General features: G+C 41.2%; 1 protein-coding gene across 7 annotated transcripts in view; it reads left to right on the top strand.

Moving 5' to 3' along the window:
- The window catches only part of LOC111950127 (active breakpoint cluster region-related protein), a 237,659-nt gene that overhangs the window by 159,419 nt on the left and 59,546 nt on the right, over positions 1–18,694 (top strand). For all 7 annotated transcript variants that reach the window (XM_023967508.2, XM_070434431.1, XM_070434432.1 and 4 more), the window contains 2 exons: positions 12,495–12,592; positions 12,758–12,889. In XM_023967508.2, coding sequence (XP_023823276.2) covers positions 12,495–12,592; positions 12,758–12,889 — 230 coding nt within the window. The remainder of the gene's footprint in view (positions 1–12,494; positions 12,593–12,757; positions 12,890–18,694) is intronic.

Here is an 18,694-nt window from a genome sequence, read left to right as displayed (position 1 = left end):
GCGTGTGTGTGATAGCCCTAGTATGAGTGCCTGCATGTGTGATCAGGGTGATATGTCAGTGAGCCCTAGAGTGGCTCAGATATGTCTTTACCAGACAGCTGCCACTCCACTAAACACACTCTCCTGCCTGTTACAGAAGAAGCACCCGTTCAAATATCACCACAAGAGGAAAAAGCACCCAACCTCTGCCTTAGTTACCATTACAGCCTGTACTGTACTTTATGAAAGCTTCAGAAATAGATTTTCTTGTGTAATGGATTGGAGAAAAATTGGAAAGCTGTCTCCACTGAAAGCCTGTCTGATCCTCTCCAGAGCTGAGAGGGACGTGGAAGTGGTTTGGTTTTACTTTTCCCTCTGTTTTCTCAGTGGACCAAACCATTATCATGCCCTTCTGATATGCGGGAGATGAAGGAGTATTGTTACCATGGCATTGTTCTGGTAGAGCCTGCCCTCTGTAATGTAAGATATGCTGTTTTAGTCTAAACACCCCTCCATGGGTAGAGTGTCTCCWATGTCTATGGATCAGATGGTAGCTAGCATAATGATGCAGTAACGTCACCTACGGTGGGGTACGCAATTATTGGATCACTTGATAAAGATAAGCAAAAAAGACAGTATAAAATAAATAATACAAGTACCTAGATATATTGTATGCACATTTATTTATTTTATAATATTTTATACTAATACAATTGCTCTCAAATAATACTTTTTTTAAAACAAGTAATAAAAAAGATGGTCAAAATTGTTTGATTCCCGTTTTCAGTACTCCTGCACCCTCCGCTTGCGAGGATAACAACACTGAGCATTTTTCTAAAATGTATTATGAGATTGGAGAACACAATTGGGAGGGATCTTAGACCATTCATCTGTACAGAATCTTTCCAGATCCTTGATATCCTTCGTCTTCACTTATGGGACTGCCCTCTTCAATTCAGACCACAGATTTCAATGAGGTTCAAGTTCAGAGACTGAGATGGCCAATGTTGATTTTGTCATCAATTAACCATTTCTTTGTGGATTTTGATTTGTGTTTGGGGTTATTGTCTTGCTGGAAAATTCACTTGCGTCCAAGTTTCAGTCTCCTGGCAGAGGCAACCAGGTTTTTGCCAAAAATGTCCAAGTTCATGATGCTGTTGACCTTAACAAGGGCCCCAGAACCACTGGAAGCAAAATAACCCCATAACCTCTTTCATTCCCTCCCTCCCTTCCTGACACCTGGTTCAGCACAGGGACAGAAAACTGAGGAAAAGCCCTGAAGGGGAGTGTGATGGCAGACTGAAGATGGCGGCGCAAAATGCCTCATGAGAAATCGCAATATTCATTATCTCTAAAACTGACTAAATAGTAGCACTACTGATCCATTTACTCACAACAATAACATTCAAGCTGGATAATAACCTCAAAAAACTTATAAGGCTAGAGAAGTTTATTGATAAATATTCTGAACGCAGTCAAGTTCAAAACATGTTGGAGAGGAATCAGGGAAAAAATGGAGAACCAAACTCCAAGCGAGAACTACGAGATTCCTCGACAGACACCGATTTATGTTTTTCACCACCTGGTAAGGTAAGAGTGGAAACCGACCTGCTAAAATCAATAAATTGGGAGTATTGAACTTGTCAGTAAAGAAATAAAGGAGCCTTGAAATGAGTGGTGAAAAAGCTGCAACAATGGGGAAAGAAACAAACAAGCTAAAAGGGACAGTCAATACTATTGAAACAGACATTCATTTACTTCATAAGGAGAACATGTTCCTGAGAGAAGTCGTACTTGTAATACAGACTAGGTCCCAGGCGACAAAATCTGATACTTACTGCTATTAAAGAAAGTTAAGGTGAAGAGCCTGAAAGCGTGGTGAAATAATTCCTCCTTAAAGCGCTACAGATCCCAGGCGATACTGTCGACAAAATCAGATTTGAACGTGTACACCGTTTCAGAAAGAGAGGACAGCGATACGAGCGCCCAATGGTTTGCCAAATTAGCTTTTTTAAAGATTAAATAATAGTTAATAGCCTGGACAAAAGACTCGCTGGCACACAAATAGGAATGAATGATCAGTTCCCGAAGGAAATTGCAGAACGGCGCAAAGTTCTGTACCCACACTTCAAGGTGAATAGACTTAAGGGAAAACGTGTACCTCTTGTAGTCTATAAACTGTATATTGATAACCAACTGTTCCGAGACACCAAGACACTCCATGGCTATTCTAAATAATACAAAGTTCCCATAGAGGAGTTAAATAATAGAACAACCAATATTATCCATGGTAGGGATTGTAATAAAAATGTAAATACAACACTTGATAAAGAAATAAACTACAAATACACTATACCATTCAAAATAGGGAATGTTGTAAAATAATGAGTATTCAACTTTCTACTTATAGTATTTATAAATAGATAAAGCCAGCATTAGAAGAAAGCATCATTATTGAAATAATACATCTTCATATATAAGGAACTGGAACACAAAGTACTCAAAAGCCTGAAGTTACAGGCCTCCCGGGTGGCGCAGTGGTCTAAGGCCACCAGAGACTCTGGGTTCAAGCCCAGGCTCTGTCGCAGCCGGCCGCGACCGGGAGGTCCATGGGGCGACGCACAATTGGCCCAGCGTCGTCTGGGTTAGGGAGGGTTTGGCCGGTAGGGATATCCTTGTCTCATCGCACACTAGCGACTCCTGTGGCGGGCCGGGCGCAGTGCACGCTGACCAGGTCGCTAGGTGTACTGTGTTTCCTCCGACACATTGGTGCGGCTGGCTTCCGGGTTGGATGCGCGCTGTGTTAAGAGCATTGCAGCTTGGTTGGGTTGTGTTTCGGAGGACGCATGGCTCTCGACCTTCGTCTCTCCCRAGCACRTACGGGAGTTGTAGCGATGAGACAAGACAGTAACTACTAACAATTGGATACAATGAAATTGGGGAGAAAAGGGGGTAAAAAAAGCCTGAAGTTAGGTAGGAATCAACATGGTAGGGGTATAAACACAGCTAACAGAGGACATCGAAAGCACAGTATGTGGGTGTATTGGGATGGAAGATGGGGTGTGTTTTTGTGTTTGGAAAAGTCCGGGGCCTCCCGAGTGGCGCAGTGGTCTAAGTGCTTGAGGTGTCATTACAGACCCGGGTTYGATCCCAGGCTGTGTCGCGGCTGGCCGCGACCGGGAGACCCATGAGGTGGCGCACAATTGGCCAAGCATTGTCCTGGTTAAGGGAGGGTTTGGCCGGTTGGSATGTCCTTGTCCCATCGCGCTCTAGCGACTCACTGACCCACGCTGACACGGTCGCCAGTTGTACAGCGTTTCCTTCGACACATTGGTGCGACTGGCTTCCGGGTTAAGCGAGCAGTGTGTCAAGAAGCAGTGCGGCTTGGCAAGGTTGTGTTTCGGAGGACACATGGCTCTCAACCTTCGCCTCTCCCGAGTCCRTACGGGAGTTGTAGCGATGGGACAAGACTGTAACTACTAATTGGATATTACGAAACTGGGGAGAAAAAGGGTAAAAAGTACAACAAAAAAATWATACAAATAGAGTGCATTCGCAAAGTATTCAGACCCCTTGACTTTTTCCACATTTTATGTTACAGCCTTATTCTAAAATGGATTAAATCGTTTTCCCCCTCATCAATCTACACACAATACCCCATAATGACAAAGCAAAAACAGGTTTTTAGAARATTTTGCAAATGTATAGGAAAAAAACTACGGAAATATCACATTTACATAAGTATTCAGACCCTTTACTCAGTACTTTGTTGAAGCATCTTTGGCAGCGATTACAGCCTTGCGTCTTCTTGTGTATCACACTACAAGCTTGGCACACCTGTATTTGGGGAGTTTCTCCCATTTTTTTCTCTGCAGATCCTCTCAAGCTATGTCAGGTTGGATGGGGAGCGTCGCTGCACAGCTATTTTCAGGTCTCTCCAGAGATGTTCGATCAGGTTCAAGTCCGGGCTCTGGCTGGGCCACTCAAGGACATGTTTTTGCTTTGTCATTATGGAGTATTGTGTGTAGATTGATGAGRGAAAGAAAATATTTATAATGAATAATGCTGTAATGTAACATTATGTGTAAAAATTCAAGGGGTCTGAATACTTCCCAAATGCACTGTAATGGAATTTGTGGATATATGGAGGCTTAAATATTCTGACCTAAACTGCATTGTTGGTTAAGGTCTTGTAAGCATTTCACAGTAAGGTCTACACATGTTGTATTCGGCGCATGTGACAAGTAAAGTTTGATTTGATATACATGGCGGAGGCTCAATTAAGCTAGTCGTCTTGACAACTACCTTATGTCATTTTCTCTGGCACCAGAAGTTCAAAAAGTGTTGATCGGGGATAAAATGTGGTCGGGCCATCAAATAATTGGCATATACATTACTCTTACAGAATTTACACGTGGGCGAGGATATTGGACATTTAATCAAAGCTTATTGAATGACATGTTGTTTTTAACCAGAATCGAAGAATGAATAACTGACCTTTTCAAACATAACATAGGTACTGTAACGATCGCCTTGGAAAGAAGGTGACCAAAACGCAGCGTGGTAAGTGTTCATTGTAATTTAATAAAATAACCTGAACACTGAAACAACAAAAACAACAAAGAGAGTGAACGAAACGAAACAGTTCTGTCTGGTGCAACAACACAAAACAGAAAACAACTACCCACAACAAACAGGTGGAAAAAGGCTTCCTAAGTATGGTTCTCAATCAGAGACAATGATAGACAGCTGCCTCTGATTGAGAACCACACCCGGCCAAACACACAGAAAAAGAAAACATAGAACACCAGACATAGAATGCCCACCCTAACTCACGCCCTGACCAAACCAAAATAGATACATAAAAAGGATCTCTAAGGTCAGGGCGTGACAGGTACAGCAGGTCCCCTTATTGTATGGGACACTTTTAAATATGCCCTTAGAGGCCATGCAATTCAATACTCATCTATAAAAGAAAAGCAATTTAAATCAAAATAATCCATATTAAGGAAGGAAATGGAGGGACTAACAGTACAGATAGATGGCAATAAAAACAGTACCATTGATGCACAGAATACATTAGAGGAAAAACAAAAAGAAATGGAGGAACTTATTCAAGAAAGATCAAGTGTAATTTATTATAAAAAAATTAAGTAAACTGGATGGAATATGGGGAAAAATTCACCAAATTATTTTTAAAATCTTCTATATGGAAATGCTACCAAAATAATTTACTGAAACTTGTTACAAATGGAGTCACTCATGATTCATCAAACTATATTTATGAAAGAGGAAGCAAAGTACTATAAGCATATGTTTTTGTTTCAGTCTACTCCCCATCTCCACTAACCAAAGTTAATTGTAAGTATTTTTTTACTATTAATAATGTAAAATKTATATCTGTACAGAAATACTCATGTGAAGGCCAAATTACAGATTTGAAGGCTTTAATTTATTGATGAAATTAAAGCCTTTAAGCCCGGGAAAACTCCAGGGCTGGTTGGCATACCAGTTTGAGGTATACCAAACCTTTTTGGTGTACTCAGAGGACCGTTATTAGCATGTTTTAACCACTCTTATAAAAATGTTATATTATCAGATATTCAACAAAAAGGTCTGATTTCATTATTACTGAAACAGGACCCAAGTGGTAATTATATAGATCCAGTCCATTTAAAAAAATGGAGGTCCCTTACCACCCTGCAGGCTTGCAGTGGGAAAATATCCCAATGATTGGGGACATTGCCCTGGACATTGCCCTGTGTAGGCTGCCCTCTTTCGGATGGAACATTAAACAGGTGTTCTAACTCCGGGGTTAACACCCTTAATAGTAAGGGTGTTATCCCCGGTGTCCTGGCTAAATTCCCAATCTGGCCTTCATATTATCATGGCCACCTAATCATCCCCAGTTTACAATTTGCTCATTCATCCCCTCTCCTCTCCCCTGTAACTATTCCCCAGGTTGTTGCTGTAAATGAGAATGTGTTCTCAGTCAATTTACCTGGTAAAATAAGGGTAAAATAAAAACAAAAATAGCGCTTAGAATTATGAAGGTATTGTCAGATATTACTATATATTACTAATATAAGACAAGTACAAGTAAACAATATACCACTATAAACAATGTGGGAGACCAGGCCTGGTATTCATAGTTGACTTTAAAAAGGCTTTTGATAAAGTACGTCTGGAATTTATATATAAACGCCTGGAATATTTCAATTTTGGAGAATCTCTTATACAATGGGTTAAAGTTATGTATAGTAACCTTAGCTGTAAAATAGTAAATAATGTCTACTTCTCAAAGCTTTAAACTGTCAAGAGGAGTAAAACAAAGTTGTCCATTATCGAGATATCTATTTATTATGGTCATCGAAATGTTAGCTATTAAAATCAGATCCAACAATAATATCAAGGGCCTAGAAATCCCAGGCTTAAAAACAAAGGTGTCATTGTACGCTGATTCATGTTTTCTTTTTAATCCACAATTTGGATCCACAGCCTCATAGATGATCTAAATAATTTTTCTAACCCCTGGATTACAACCAAATAATGATGTGTACTATATTACATATTGGATCACACACTTTTTTTTACGTGTAGTTAACCAATAAAATGGTCTGACGGTGAAGTGGACATACTCAGAATTTWTTTCCTGAAAAATAAATTATCTCATTACAATACATTTTAATAAAAAGTTAGCAAAAATGGATAAGRTCTTGCTACYGTGGAAAGGAAAATAACTGTCTATTTGTGGAAAAATCCCCTCATGAACTCTTTAGTCATATCACAGTTTACCTATTTGCCTATGGCCTTGCCTGCACCTACCAACTTGTTTTTTTAAATTATATGAGCAAAAATAATTAMATTTTATTTGGAACGGCAAGCGAGACAAAATTAAACTGGCCTATTTATATAATGAATATGAATTCAGAGGGCAGAAATGATTAAATATTAAAGCATTAGACCTTTCACTAAAGGATTGTCATTCAAAAGTTATACTTGAATCCGTACGGGTTCTCTAGCAGATTAGTAATAATGTCTCATCCCATGTTCAAGAATGGTCTTTATTCAGATTACAGCCTCTCATTTTCAGTTATTTGAAAATGAAATAATCTCCAAAATATTGCTTTTTTGAAAACAAGCCATAGAAATTTGGTTTCAATTTCAGTTTAATCCACCAGAAAAAACAGAATATATATTACAAAAATATTATGGTTAAACTCAAATATAATAATAAAAAATATATATGTATTAAAACAGTTTTTTGATATATATATATATATATCTTTGTAAATTATATCATAAATAGGATTGGTGGAGTTATGTCACACATGCAGCTAACAAAAATATGGAAATGTCTGCTCTACCCAAAATTACAACCAACTAATTGCAATTTTACCACAAAAATGGAAGAGGAAAGTGGAAGGGGGAGAAAGTAAGGAACTTGACTGTCGGCCCTGCATTAAAGACCAAAATTGGCTAAAGGAAATTGTGATAAATAAAAAAGTATACCAGTTTCATTAAAGGACAGCTGTGCCATATACAGCTGTGCCATATAGATTGCAAAATAGGAAAAGATTTGAGTTTCTCCCATTTTTCTCTGTAGATGGTTTATGAACTGATACACAAAAAAACGCTTGATTCAAAACGTAGAATTTTTCAATGTAAATGATTGTACAACATTTTTGCAACCAATAGAATGTTATATACAGTACCAGTCAAACGATTGGTGTACTTGGCCAAAGAGCTCTATTTTCATGTCATTTAACCATAGCATCACCTGAAGTTTGCTAAATCACATTGGCACTTGGGTTGGAACCTGTGATATGGTCAAATATTATGTTGGTTGACTAATAAAGTAAGTACTGGTACATACGTGTTTGTCTGTGTATGATGCCGTTTGGAACACAAGTCTTATAGAGAGGTCTTAGTTTGTTAGGAAATCCCCTGATTCTTTAGAAAAGGGTCGTTATGGAGACTGGAGACCATCTGTCATTTAATGTTTTGTTTTATTGTCGGCTTCCCTGGCCTAAGTCCTTACATTTTGTATTGCTCTGATTCTGCCTTTAGGGCATATTGTTTGTGTACAAGTCATCTGTCACCCATTTTCTCCCTTGCATAAGAGTGTGTGCCTGTGTGTTGGTATGATTGTGTGTATGTATAATAATACAGTAGCCCATAGCACACTACAACATATGGCTCCTACAGTCATTACAATATGATTAAGGCACACAGTACTGGAGTATGTACAAACATGTCCTATTAAAATGGTCTTATCACTGTTGCCACACACAGTTTCATCCAATAGGAAGCAGAGTTCAATTTCATCTCAGGGCAACATTTCAGAAGTGGGTCAGTGGAAGATTCTAGAAGTCTACTGGTTCGCCCCAAATACGATAAAAAAATGAGGGGAAACATTGACCTAGAATAAAGGTGTCATCTTCTACACCACTGAACATTATAATAACACATCTATAAGATGGAGATTTGGTGGTTTCATACAGCATTATAATACACACAACACATATACAGTAAAATATCATATTGGAGTTTTGAACTAGTACTGTATGTATAGGATGTATTTTCTCATCTCTTCCTCTCTAATGCTTAATGTTATCCAGCCCTCTGCATGCTTTTCTCATTCAACCGTTTTTCCTTTACTCCTTTTATTAGTGTTATCATTCCGGAGCCAATGAAAAATAATTTGATCACACAGTTTCCTTCTTCATAATGTTCCTTTTGAATTCCSCTTTCTTCCAATATGTTCTAAATAGAGCGGTAGATTTGTCATGTTACAATAAGGATGTGTGTTTGGGAGGTGGTTGGAAAACACACAGGGGGGAAGGRACTCCCACACTATAAAGCAGCCCTCTCCCCCCTCCGTCTCTAGGTCTTGTTGTTCTTCCAGAGTCTACATATACTGATTGCTTTAAGTCAGGGGTGGGCAACTAGATTCAGCCTGCCGGCCGATATAGTTGGTCAGGGGGCTGGAAAATAATATAATAATTGGTACATTGAAAAGTGACTACAACTAAGCCCAAGAAGAGATTGAATTTAAAAATAACAATAATTTCATACCTTGAGACACATTGAGACATGTCTTTTTTTAAACTTTATTTGTGGGAATACTTAAATTAAACAAATGTTTGCTGAATTCCTGGTGATTTTTCAGCTCATCCAAAATGTAAATCCTAAAAAAAGKAAGACAACCCCTACTTTAAGTCTTCAGCATGACTATTAGAGTCTCTGTTTCTGTTACAGTCTMTGTTACGGGCTAGGATTAGGAAGAAGGACACACAAAAGGGAGGGGGTCATCTGGACAGAGTCAGGACAGTATCCATTAACCCCTATAGACGGTATGTGTGTGTGACCTCGCTCAGACCCCTCACTGACCAACATATTTAACCCATTATACAACAGCAGGAAGAGGTCTGCCAATGAAATGACAGCCCTCAGGGCTTATTCAACCAATCACCTTCAGTCGCCAGCTCTCCTTCACTTCCTCATGTCCCATTTCTGAATTCTCCTCTGGCAACACTACTAGCTAGGACAAATGAAAACGAGGCAAAATATGTTCCCTCTGGCACTGTTTTTTATTGCAAGATTTCAAGCATATAAACCTATTTCCGATATGGAGGAAAAATAAACTTCTCGATAAATCTATGAGTGGTCCAGGAGTATGAATGTTTCCTTGAGTGGTTTTTGGTTTACACACAAACAGAGTTTGCTGGGGTGTAAATCTGACACAGTGGGGAGTTGTGCTTCCGAAATGGTTCTTCTCTTAACAGAGCCAAATGCTATTTCTGTGGCCATTAACAGTGATAAACTACCCTGTTCTAACTCTCTATGAACTCACTTCAATGGAGCAGGACACTCGGCCTATGTCCAAATATGTACAGTACTACCTATACCCAGTGGTCTTAAATGTAACATTTTCTGCGTACCAAATGCACCCTATTCACTATAGTGCACTACTTTTGACCAGAGCTTTTTGACCAGTGCCCATAAGTCTCTGGTCAAAAGTAGTGCACTGTGGGAGGTAGTCTTTGACTTACTAAATGATATGGACAGTAGGTACTGTCAGAGATGATCGTGGTACTGTGACAGGTCCCCTTCCTCTCACTTTGTTAAAACACCCATGTGGCGAATGTTGTATAATTATTAAAACGTGACTCTTTGAAAACACCCCCAGATGGTCAGTATGCCCACCTGTGAGGTTGACCATGTGGTTGGGTTGGAACAGTGAGGAGGCAGACGAGGAAGATGTGGTTTTTCCTTCCCATACAGCAGCTTTTATTAGCAAACGTGAAGATAATAAGCTGGAGACTGTACAATTATTTACAAAAACAAATAAACAGGACGATGAACAAAAAGTAGGCCTAATCAACTCAAAATAAATGCCAGGCTTCAATCATTCCTGTACCCGGCAGTATGCCAATCTTACCCTGTCTGTCTGTACTCACACAGAAATTAAAGGGTTTAATTATCAATACCAATCATGCATCTGACCAATGGGAAGAAGCCCTTTCACATCCTGTTCAATTAACATTCAACAGCATGAATTAGCGTCTAAACATCTTCACACACACATCAATAATGGTGCAACCATGCTTTTAGCATAAATACAATCTGGGATATGAACAGGGATGTCCACCCGGGATAAGAAACTATTCCCGTACACTGAATAAACCTTGCTTTCTTGAACGTTTCCCATTGCCCGTCAGTTCTCTGACCAGGATATTAACAGATAACCCTCTATAATCAATGAGGAAATACCAGGTAATAATTTACAAAAAGGACATTATACCATTAATAAATATGTGCTTATCATAAACCATTTAACTGTTTGCAATGTCTGATTATTGATATAAGGCCTGTTTTTATATTGTGACAGAGATCATAGGACGATGGTCACACTCCCCATACTAAATGATTCCTCATTGTGAGTGATGATTACATCAGAGGGCTTCAGTATGCTGGAAAACAAGCAGGAATTAAATGGAACCACCATGAAATGAGATGCCCTTCCCCTCTCCAGTCTGGATCCTTATCCTGCCGTACCTCAACTGGGTACTATCCCCCACCTAATATCTACCTTATCCCAGACAGAAGAATATGCCAGTCCTCTCTCTTGTTTGAATCCCTGTGCTGTGCTTGTTCTGTGACAGAAGACTGACGGTCGTCCATACCTCAACTGGTATGATAACCCAGAGATGAATATGGGTCATGCCATTGTTTTCATGTTGCTAAGTCATGTGTGACTGTGCTACAGTGTAAACATTGTCTCTAGTTCTGTGCCTTGGTGATGTGACTGTGTGTGTAGCTGTGGTGACTCCCAGGGTCAGGGGCATAGTAGGTAGCCATCTATCATGCTGTCAGAGAGCAGTGGAGACTCCAGGGACCCCAGCAGGGATGACGAGAGAGGCCTCTGGCTCGGTCTCTTAAACCAGTGCTGGGGAGATATTGTAATGGTGTGCGTGCGCAGTCATGTCTGTGTGTTCCTTGTTCATTCTGTCAGTAATGCAGGCCTCTACCATTCGGTGGTAGTTGAGAAACACATTTTCAGTGGATTGACCATTAATATAGAAATGATCTAGGTCTACACAGTTGTGGTACAATTATGAAAATTAGGACCGGGACAATACCAGTATCGCGATACTCAGTATCATGGCAAGGAAACAAAACATGAAGCGGATTTAACTTGTTTAGGAAAACATCCCCAACGTTGGAAAAAAACATMATTTATGTTTGATTTTCATAGATTTTCCAAGCTGAATCACATCATATTTTACATACAGCAGGTTTTTAAAGGACCAAAGAGTTAGGCCTGCTTCGTGTTTTCATTTTAGCCATGGAAAAAATCTAGCGATTCTGGTATCATCCTGGCCCTAAGGAAAATGTTTATCCATTTACTGTTGATATTATTGTGTTATAATTGCTGATTATTTTAGATCCACTCACTGTGATGTCTAACTCCCCTGTGTCTCTGTGTCCTGTTCAGATCTGTACTGTACCCTGTGTCTCTGTGTCCTGTTCAGATCTGTACTGTACCCTGTGTCTCTGTGTCCTGTTCAACATCTGTCCTGTGGTCTCTGTGTCCTGTTCACATCTGTACTGTACCCTGTGTCTCTGTGTCCTGTTCAGATCTGTACTGTACCCTGTGTCTCTGTGTCCTGTTCAGATGCTTGTTACTGTACCCTGTGTCTCTGTGTCCTGTTCAATCTGTACTGTACCCTGTGTCTCTGTGCTTTTTCAGATCTGTACTGTACCCTGTGTCTCTGTGTCCTGTTCAAATCTGTACTGTACCTGTGTCTCTGTGTCCTGTTCATCTGTACTGTACCCTGTGTCTCTGTGTCCTTTTCAATCTGTACTGTACCCTGTGTCTCTGTGTCTTGTTCAATTCTGTAACTGTACCCTGTGTCTCTGTTGTACCTGTTTCAGATCTGTACTGTACCCTGTGTCTCTGTGTCCTGTTCAGATCTGTACTGTACCCTGTGTCTCTGTGTCCTGTTCAGATCTGTACTGTACCCTAGAGGTGGACTCTTATGGCTACTTTGTCAGCAAGGCCAAGACCCGCGTCTTCAGAGACACCACTGAACCACAGTGGAACGAGGTGAGAGACCAACACCACACAGAGCTCCAATATTCAGATCATATTACTGTAGGTTATGTTGTCAGGACGACATTTGACTAAAATCAACTCCATCATACAGAATGTTCTCTGGTCAATAGGACATTGAAGCCTGTTCTCCTGTCCTGACTGTACATTGTCCAATAGGAGTTTGAAATTGAGCTGGAGGGTTCTCAGTGCCTACGGATCCTGTGCTACGAGAAATGTTACGACAAGACCAAGCTCAACAAGGATGACAATGAGATCGTGGACATCATCATGGGCAAGGGCCAAGTGCAGGTAAGGAGATAAGGGGGGGGAAAAACTCACATCATGAAACCAAACTCACTGTATGCTTATTCCATACGCATGTATGGACTTGTTTAGACCGTTGCAGAAACATAGTGTACCACAAGCTCCTATGTACATCAGTAGACTATGGAGATATACATTCAGCTCAGACTTTTCCCTGTCATGTGACTCACACTTGTTGTTGTCTGGCCTCTTGTGTACAATAGATGAGTTTAGTTGTGGTGGGCTGCCTATGACGTGTGAGTTAGGGATTTTCCTCCTTGTGTGAAGAGACCCTATAAAAGGTCCCTCTCACTCAGAATGTCCTGTGACTGTAACATGTTTGGGTTGTGTATTACAGTCTGTGGTTAAGTTGTTGTTCCTCCCTCATACGGTAGCAGGCTTCTACGCTGACCTTTTTTACAAGGAGCACGTGTGTGTCTAAGTTTAAACATGTAGGAGCACAATGAAAAATATTTGAGGCATTAAAGCTAGAATCCTTAATTTCTCTAGCCACACTGGTGCTTCTAAATGTACATGTCCAGTCACACGGCTAAATCTTTAGGTGCATATGCAAATAGAATGGTGGCACTGTTTGAGCCCTGGGTAGTCTCAGGAACCAGGCCCCTGTTATAGAGGAGTAGTCAGAAGTAGAAATACTGAGGGACAAGTACATTACTCCTTTCAGACCAGTATTAGACACTTGTTTTCTACAAATGATGCAACATGAACTAGTGTTGTGTGGAGAACATACAGTTGTACTAAGATGTCCTATTTGATGCGTACTATATGAATAACAAACTATTATCCAGGATTGTGGTTGTGTTCATTTCCTATCTTACACTCCAGCATCTCTTAAGTTATTTGAAGTTTGTCTTGTGTTTTCTGTCCTTGACTGACGTGTTAATGCTTCTCTTCCTCTTCAAGTATAGTGATGAATGACACTTCACTCCCCCCTCATTGGCAGTCCAATTTGAAGAGAGTTTGTTTTTAGAGGGCTGTTTAAATGGTTCCCTGTTTCCTTTTCTCTGACTAACTGTGGAAAAGCTGTTTAGATAGAGAAGGTTTTATTTGCCTCTAGTGAACCAGAGAGGACCTCTGGCCTGTTAGTTGAATGGTCCTCTGTGCGTACTAACTCTTCGTACTAACTGAGGAATGTCCACATTTTCTAGCAATGCTATGCATTCTGAGATGTCAGACATCATCATAGCCCATATGTGGAATCTATTTTGTCCCTGCATGTGTCATACCACTGTTCCTTTAGTGATAGTCTCTAAGGGTTTCTGAAGTATCATCAATTATTATTGGTTGTTGTAATGTTTATCAGAAACATGCAGTACTCCATACAGTAAACACTCCTGCTACTTCTACTTCACAAACTCCTACTGAACAATATACACTTTTACTGTGCAGTAAAGCAGATTTTCCCAACTCCAGTACTCCCAACGGCACATTTTTGTTGTTGCCCTGGACAAACCCACCTAATTCATCTCATTGAGGGCTTGATGATTACTTTTTACAATAAAAATGTGTACTGTTGGGGGTACAGGAGGACTGGAGTTGGGAAGCACTGCTGTAGAGCACCAACAATAATGAGATTACTACCAATGATGTATTCTATTTCTATCAGGTTTTATTTCCTGCTCAGAACTGCAGACCAGGATTAGTAAAATGGAGGAAAAAAGGCTAATTCAAAGCTTAATTAAGACACCTTCTGATCTTTGGCAAGGCACCTGTTGAACCAGATTATATTCCACTGTAATTCTTATCAGCCTTAACCCCCACTAATGGGTTAATGAGGTTTCTCTTCTTCCTGCACAGCTGCAGAGGAGGAGGAGTGGATGGGTAGGACTGTTAGCTCTTTGACAGGACTGATTAGGAGTGGAACGCTAGACTCTGGAGGCTGTGCTGGATAAGTGTGTGTGTGTGAGGGGGGGCACTGAGCTGCAGACCTGCCTCATACCAACTTCACTGCAGCCTGTCATGCCCATGGCTAAAATATGTGCCCACTACTCACTCACAGGGGTTCAACAGCCTGGCAGAGAGGCACACTGTCTTCTTGGAAAACACACTGCCAACAGCCATGTTGCTGAAAATGAACAAATACATCTGTTATTCACCGCGTTGTTTGCTGCTAGCTTGATTTGGGGAAGAGGAAGGGTTAAGAGTGAAGAGAATGGCATGTTCAGTCCCAGGATGGGAGATTGTGGGAAAAGGATTGGTGATGAGTGTTGTGGTTGCTGGGTGAGAGGAGAGAGTTTCACTCTGCAGTAGGAGGGCATGAGAGAAAGAGGAGAGGGGAGCAGCCAGTGACGACCGACCGACCGACCGACCGACAGACACTTGGTTGAGCTGAAAAAGAGAAACTTCTCAGTATTTGCTGTGATGGCATCAGCTCTCTGGGGTGAGAGTGGGAGACCACGTGACTGTTGTTGTGTGGAATAGTGCTGCTTAAGGGATCGGGACACTGTAGAGAGGGAGTTTAAACAAATGTATTTAACTGCAGCAGACAGACAATAACATTTCCAGAACCTAAAATGGAGGATAGGGGACATTGTAGTAAACGGACAGAGATGTTTATTAAGGGACTTCACAGTAGTTTACATGCACTTAGTTACTAAAATGTAGTTTAGGGGATCTAAGGCGACAGAGTTTACATGGATGAAGTCCTTCCCTTTCTTCCAGAGGTCATACCTCGTGGGTCAGAGGTCATACCTCGTGGGTCAGAGGTCATACCTCGTGGGTCAGAGGTCATACCTCGTGGGTCAGAGCGGAAATGTTTTGCTGTCCTCTTTTGAGACCTAACAGATTTGTTTAACAAGACTCCAGAATGCTAAAAGGCCTTACATGGGCGTATCATGCAGCAAAGTTGCTTTTTATTTATTTTCTTCACAGATGAAAGTTTAGATACTATAAGTAAACTATGTCCTGGAATGACTTTTCAATATTGCCATTTTTCATCAGAGGATATTTTGTTTCTGTAAAGAAGGTGTCAAGTTAAGTTGGCTAGTGCTCTATCAATATACATGTGACATATGCAGTACGATACTGTTTTAGTATGCATTGAAACTATTAGATAGTCATGCCACTGAAGAACACTGCAGTGCCCGTCCCACTCAGACTGCCATAAGTAAGGGTCTCTTTTAGTTCTGATCAATCAGACTTATTTCCATGGATACAGTGGTGCCCAGTGAGGTTAAACTGGTGTGTGTGTCTCTGAGGGTCAGCCACTCCAATGCACACACACACACAGCGTACACAAGCGGTGCTGATGCACCAAGTCTGGAACCAACAGGACCCTGAAGAGAAGACTGCTAAACAGTTAGTCCTGGTATCTATTGGTTAACTATTTAACTATCTGTATTGACCCTTTTTGCACTAATTTATTTTGACTCATCATATACACTGCTGTTACTGTTTATTATCTATCCTGTTAACTAGTCACTTTATTGCTAGTTATATGTACATATCTACCTCAATTACCTTGTACCCCTTCACATCGACTTGGTACTGGTACCCGTGTATATAGCCAAGTTATCCTTACTCAATGTGTATTTATTATTACTTTTATTATTACGTGTTATTATTTCTCGATTTTCTTTCTCTCTGCGTTGTTGGGAAGAGCCCGTAAATCAGCATTTCACTGTTAGTCTACACCTGTTGTTTACGAGGCATGTGACAAATAAAATGTACGCCTGTGATCTTTCTCTCTCTGCCTAATAATCAATTATTTAGTACCAGCTGGCAGGCAGCAATTCATTTCCACACACAGCTCTGAACCCCAGGAGATAACCTCTGACCCCTGACCTCAAGGGGTGAAAGCTCTAATCCTCCATTAAACGACAACATGTTAGAGGCCATTTCCCCCCGTCTGTCTCAGCTCACACTGGGAACATTAATGGGCTCTTAAACGCCTTTGAGGTTGGCTATCACAGTACTGATCAATATCTGTCCTCCAGGCTGTCAGTTAAAACAGCAGCAAAGGAGGTTTATTTCTTCTCTCTAGCTGGTCCCTGTTGAATGAGGACTGTGTCTGAAATGGCACTACTTTTAGCTAGGGCCCGCTTTGGGGATATATAGGGAATAAGGTACCTTTTCAGACCCGGACGGGGTTGGAAAGGCCTTTGTTTTGGACTGACTGTGACTGACTTTCCAAGGGCTTTCCATTTCAGAAATGACTCTTTTATTACATTTAAGTTCCTGATTTCTAAGATGATGTTGTCTTGAAAGGGGACCTGTCACGCAAGGCTTGGGACGACAACCCGACCAGGGCTTTTATACAGCGGAAATGCATCAGTCTAGGCAGCTAAAGCCAGCAGTGCTTTTATGTAGTAACCCCCCACACACACCCTCTGCTCACCCCATCCCCTGGGCTCAAGCCTTTCATTTCTGTCTTATCTGAGAACAGAGTGTTGTCTTCCATAGACCCACCACTGTTCACACAGCCATCTGTCTGGGTGTGTTGGCTCTAGTACAGAGGAGACTGGGACTGGAGAAGATTGTGGCGATACTGATGGTATGACTCTGATTTTGATAGTCTGATATTCTTCTGTTAGTTAACATGTCTCTCCACTGAATGGTATCACCAATGAGCTTTTCTCATAACAGCTGCCAGTAATGAGACCACACTCTGAATTCCACTGCAGTGAAATGGCTGCGCTTAGAATTCCTGGTGTTCCTCTGTGGTGGATTTTCTGGTAGTTGATAATCGAGCTGTTTGGTTTTGGTTAGAATTTCTAGAAATCTGTATATTTCTATGGGTCAGTCCCTGTGATGTCCAAATGTTGACCCTGATGTCCGTGTGCTTTCTAATCTCATCTCTACAATCCTCCTCCAACATCAACCCTTCTGATCCATCCTACACCCACATGGGCCATTCTTCTCCCTATCCTTCCTCTCTTCTATCCCACTCCTCTCTACCCCCCACTGTGCTGTAGCAGGGTCCTACTCCAGGGTGAGAACATGTCACGGACCCCTCTCTCTCCTCTGTTATTGTGCCTGTAGAATGATTAACCTGAGCTAGTTGAACCAGAGATAATGGGAGACAGAGTTCAGGCGCTGGAGGAGAATTGTGTGTCTGTGTGGTGAAGGGGGGCACAAAGCTTTGTTCCTGGCAGCCCTTACTGTCAGGTTACAGCAGAACCGCACAGTGCATTGTGGTACATTACAGTAACAGAACATTGCATTAAAACAGAGGGTTTAGCACTCACTTATACAAAAGTAGACTTGGGGCTCCAAAATGTAAACGTCAAGCGCCAGGATGTCGGAAGCTGGATTTAAAAAACGGCGTGTGTGGTTAATAGGCATCTGTTTCTTTGTTTGAGCCAATGCAGAACGTGTGTGTTCGTGTGTGTGTGTTCATGTATGTGCGCCAGCGTAATATGAATGAATGTCGCTAATAGGCCTGCTCATCTATCATGCTCTGGCTCCTATCATGTAATGGTGTAATCTGTCATGTCCTCCCCCTGCTACGTACACCCACCCTGGGGCCGCACATGCAGCAGCGTCTGTCAACAGTGACAGATGGCCCACAAGGGTGTGTGTTCTGACACATCCTGAGCAAAAACACACACACAAACACTAATGGGGGGCAAATTCATACATCCATGTAAATGATATTAATCGCTCCAACCTGCCACATGCCCTTCTGTGTTTGTTAGGGGACCAGCCGTCTCTGATCATGAAGCTTCCCCATCTGGTGCTCTTTATTGATGGAGGGTAGGTTAGGGACCAGCCGTCTCTGATCTTGAAGCTTCCCCATCTGGTGCTCTTTATTGATGGAGGGTATTAGGGACCAGCCGTCTCTTGATCTTT

This window comes from Salvelinus sp. IW2-2015, linkage group LG23 (assembly GCF_002910315.2).
Source record: "Salvelinus sp. IW2-2015 linkage group LG23, ASM291031v2, whole genome shotgun sequence".
Lineage (NCBI taxonomy): Eukaryota > Metazoa > Chordata > Actinopteri > Salmoniformes > Salmonidae > Salvelinus > Salvelinus sp. IW2-2015.
Note: the sequence above shows the minus strand (reverse complement) of the source record. Positions and strands in the feature narration are given on the sequence as shown.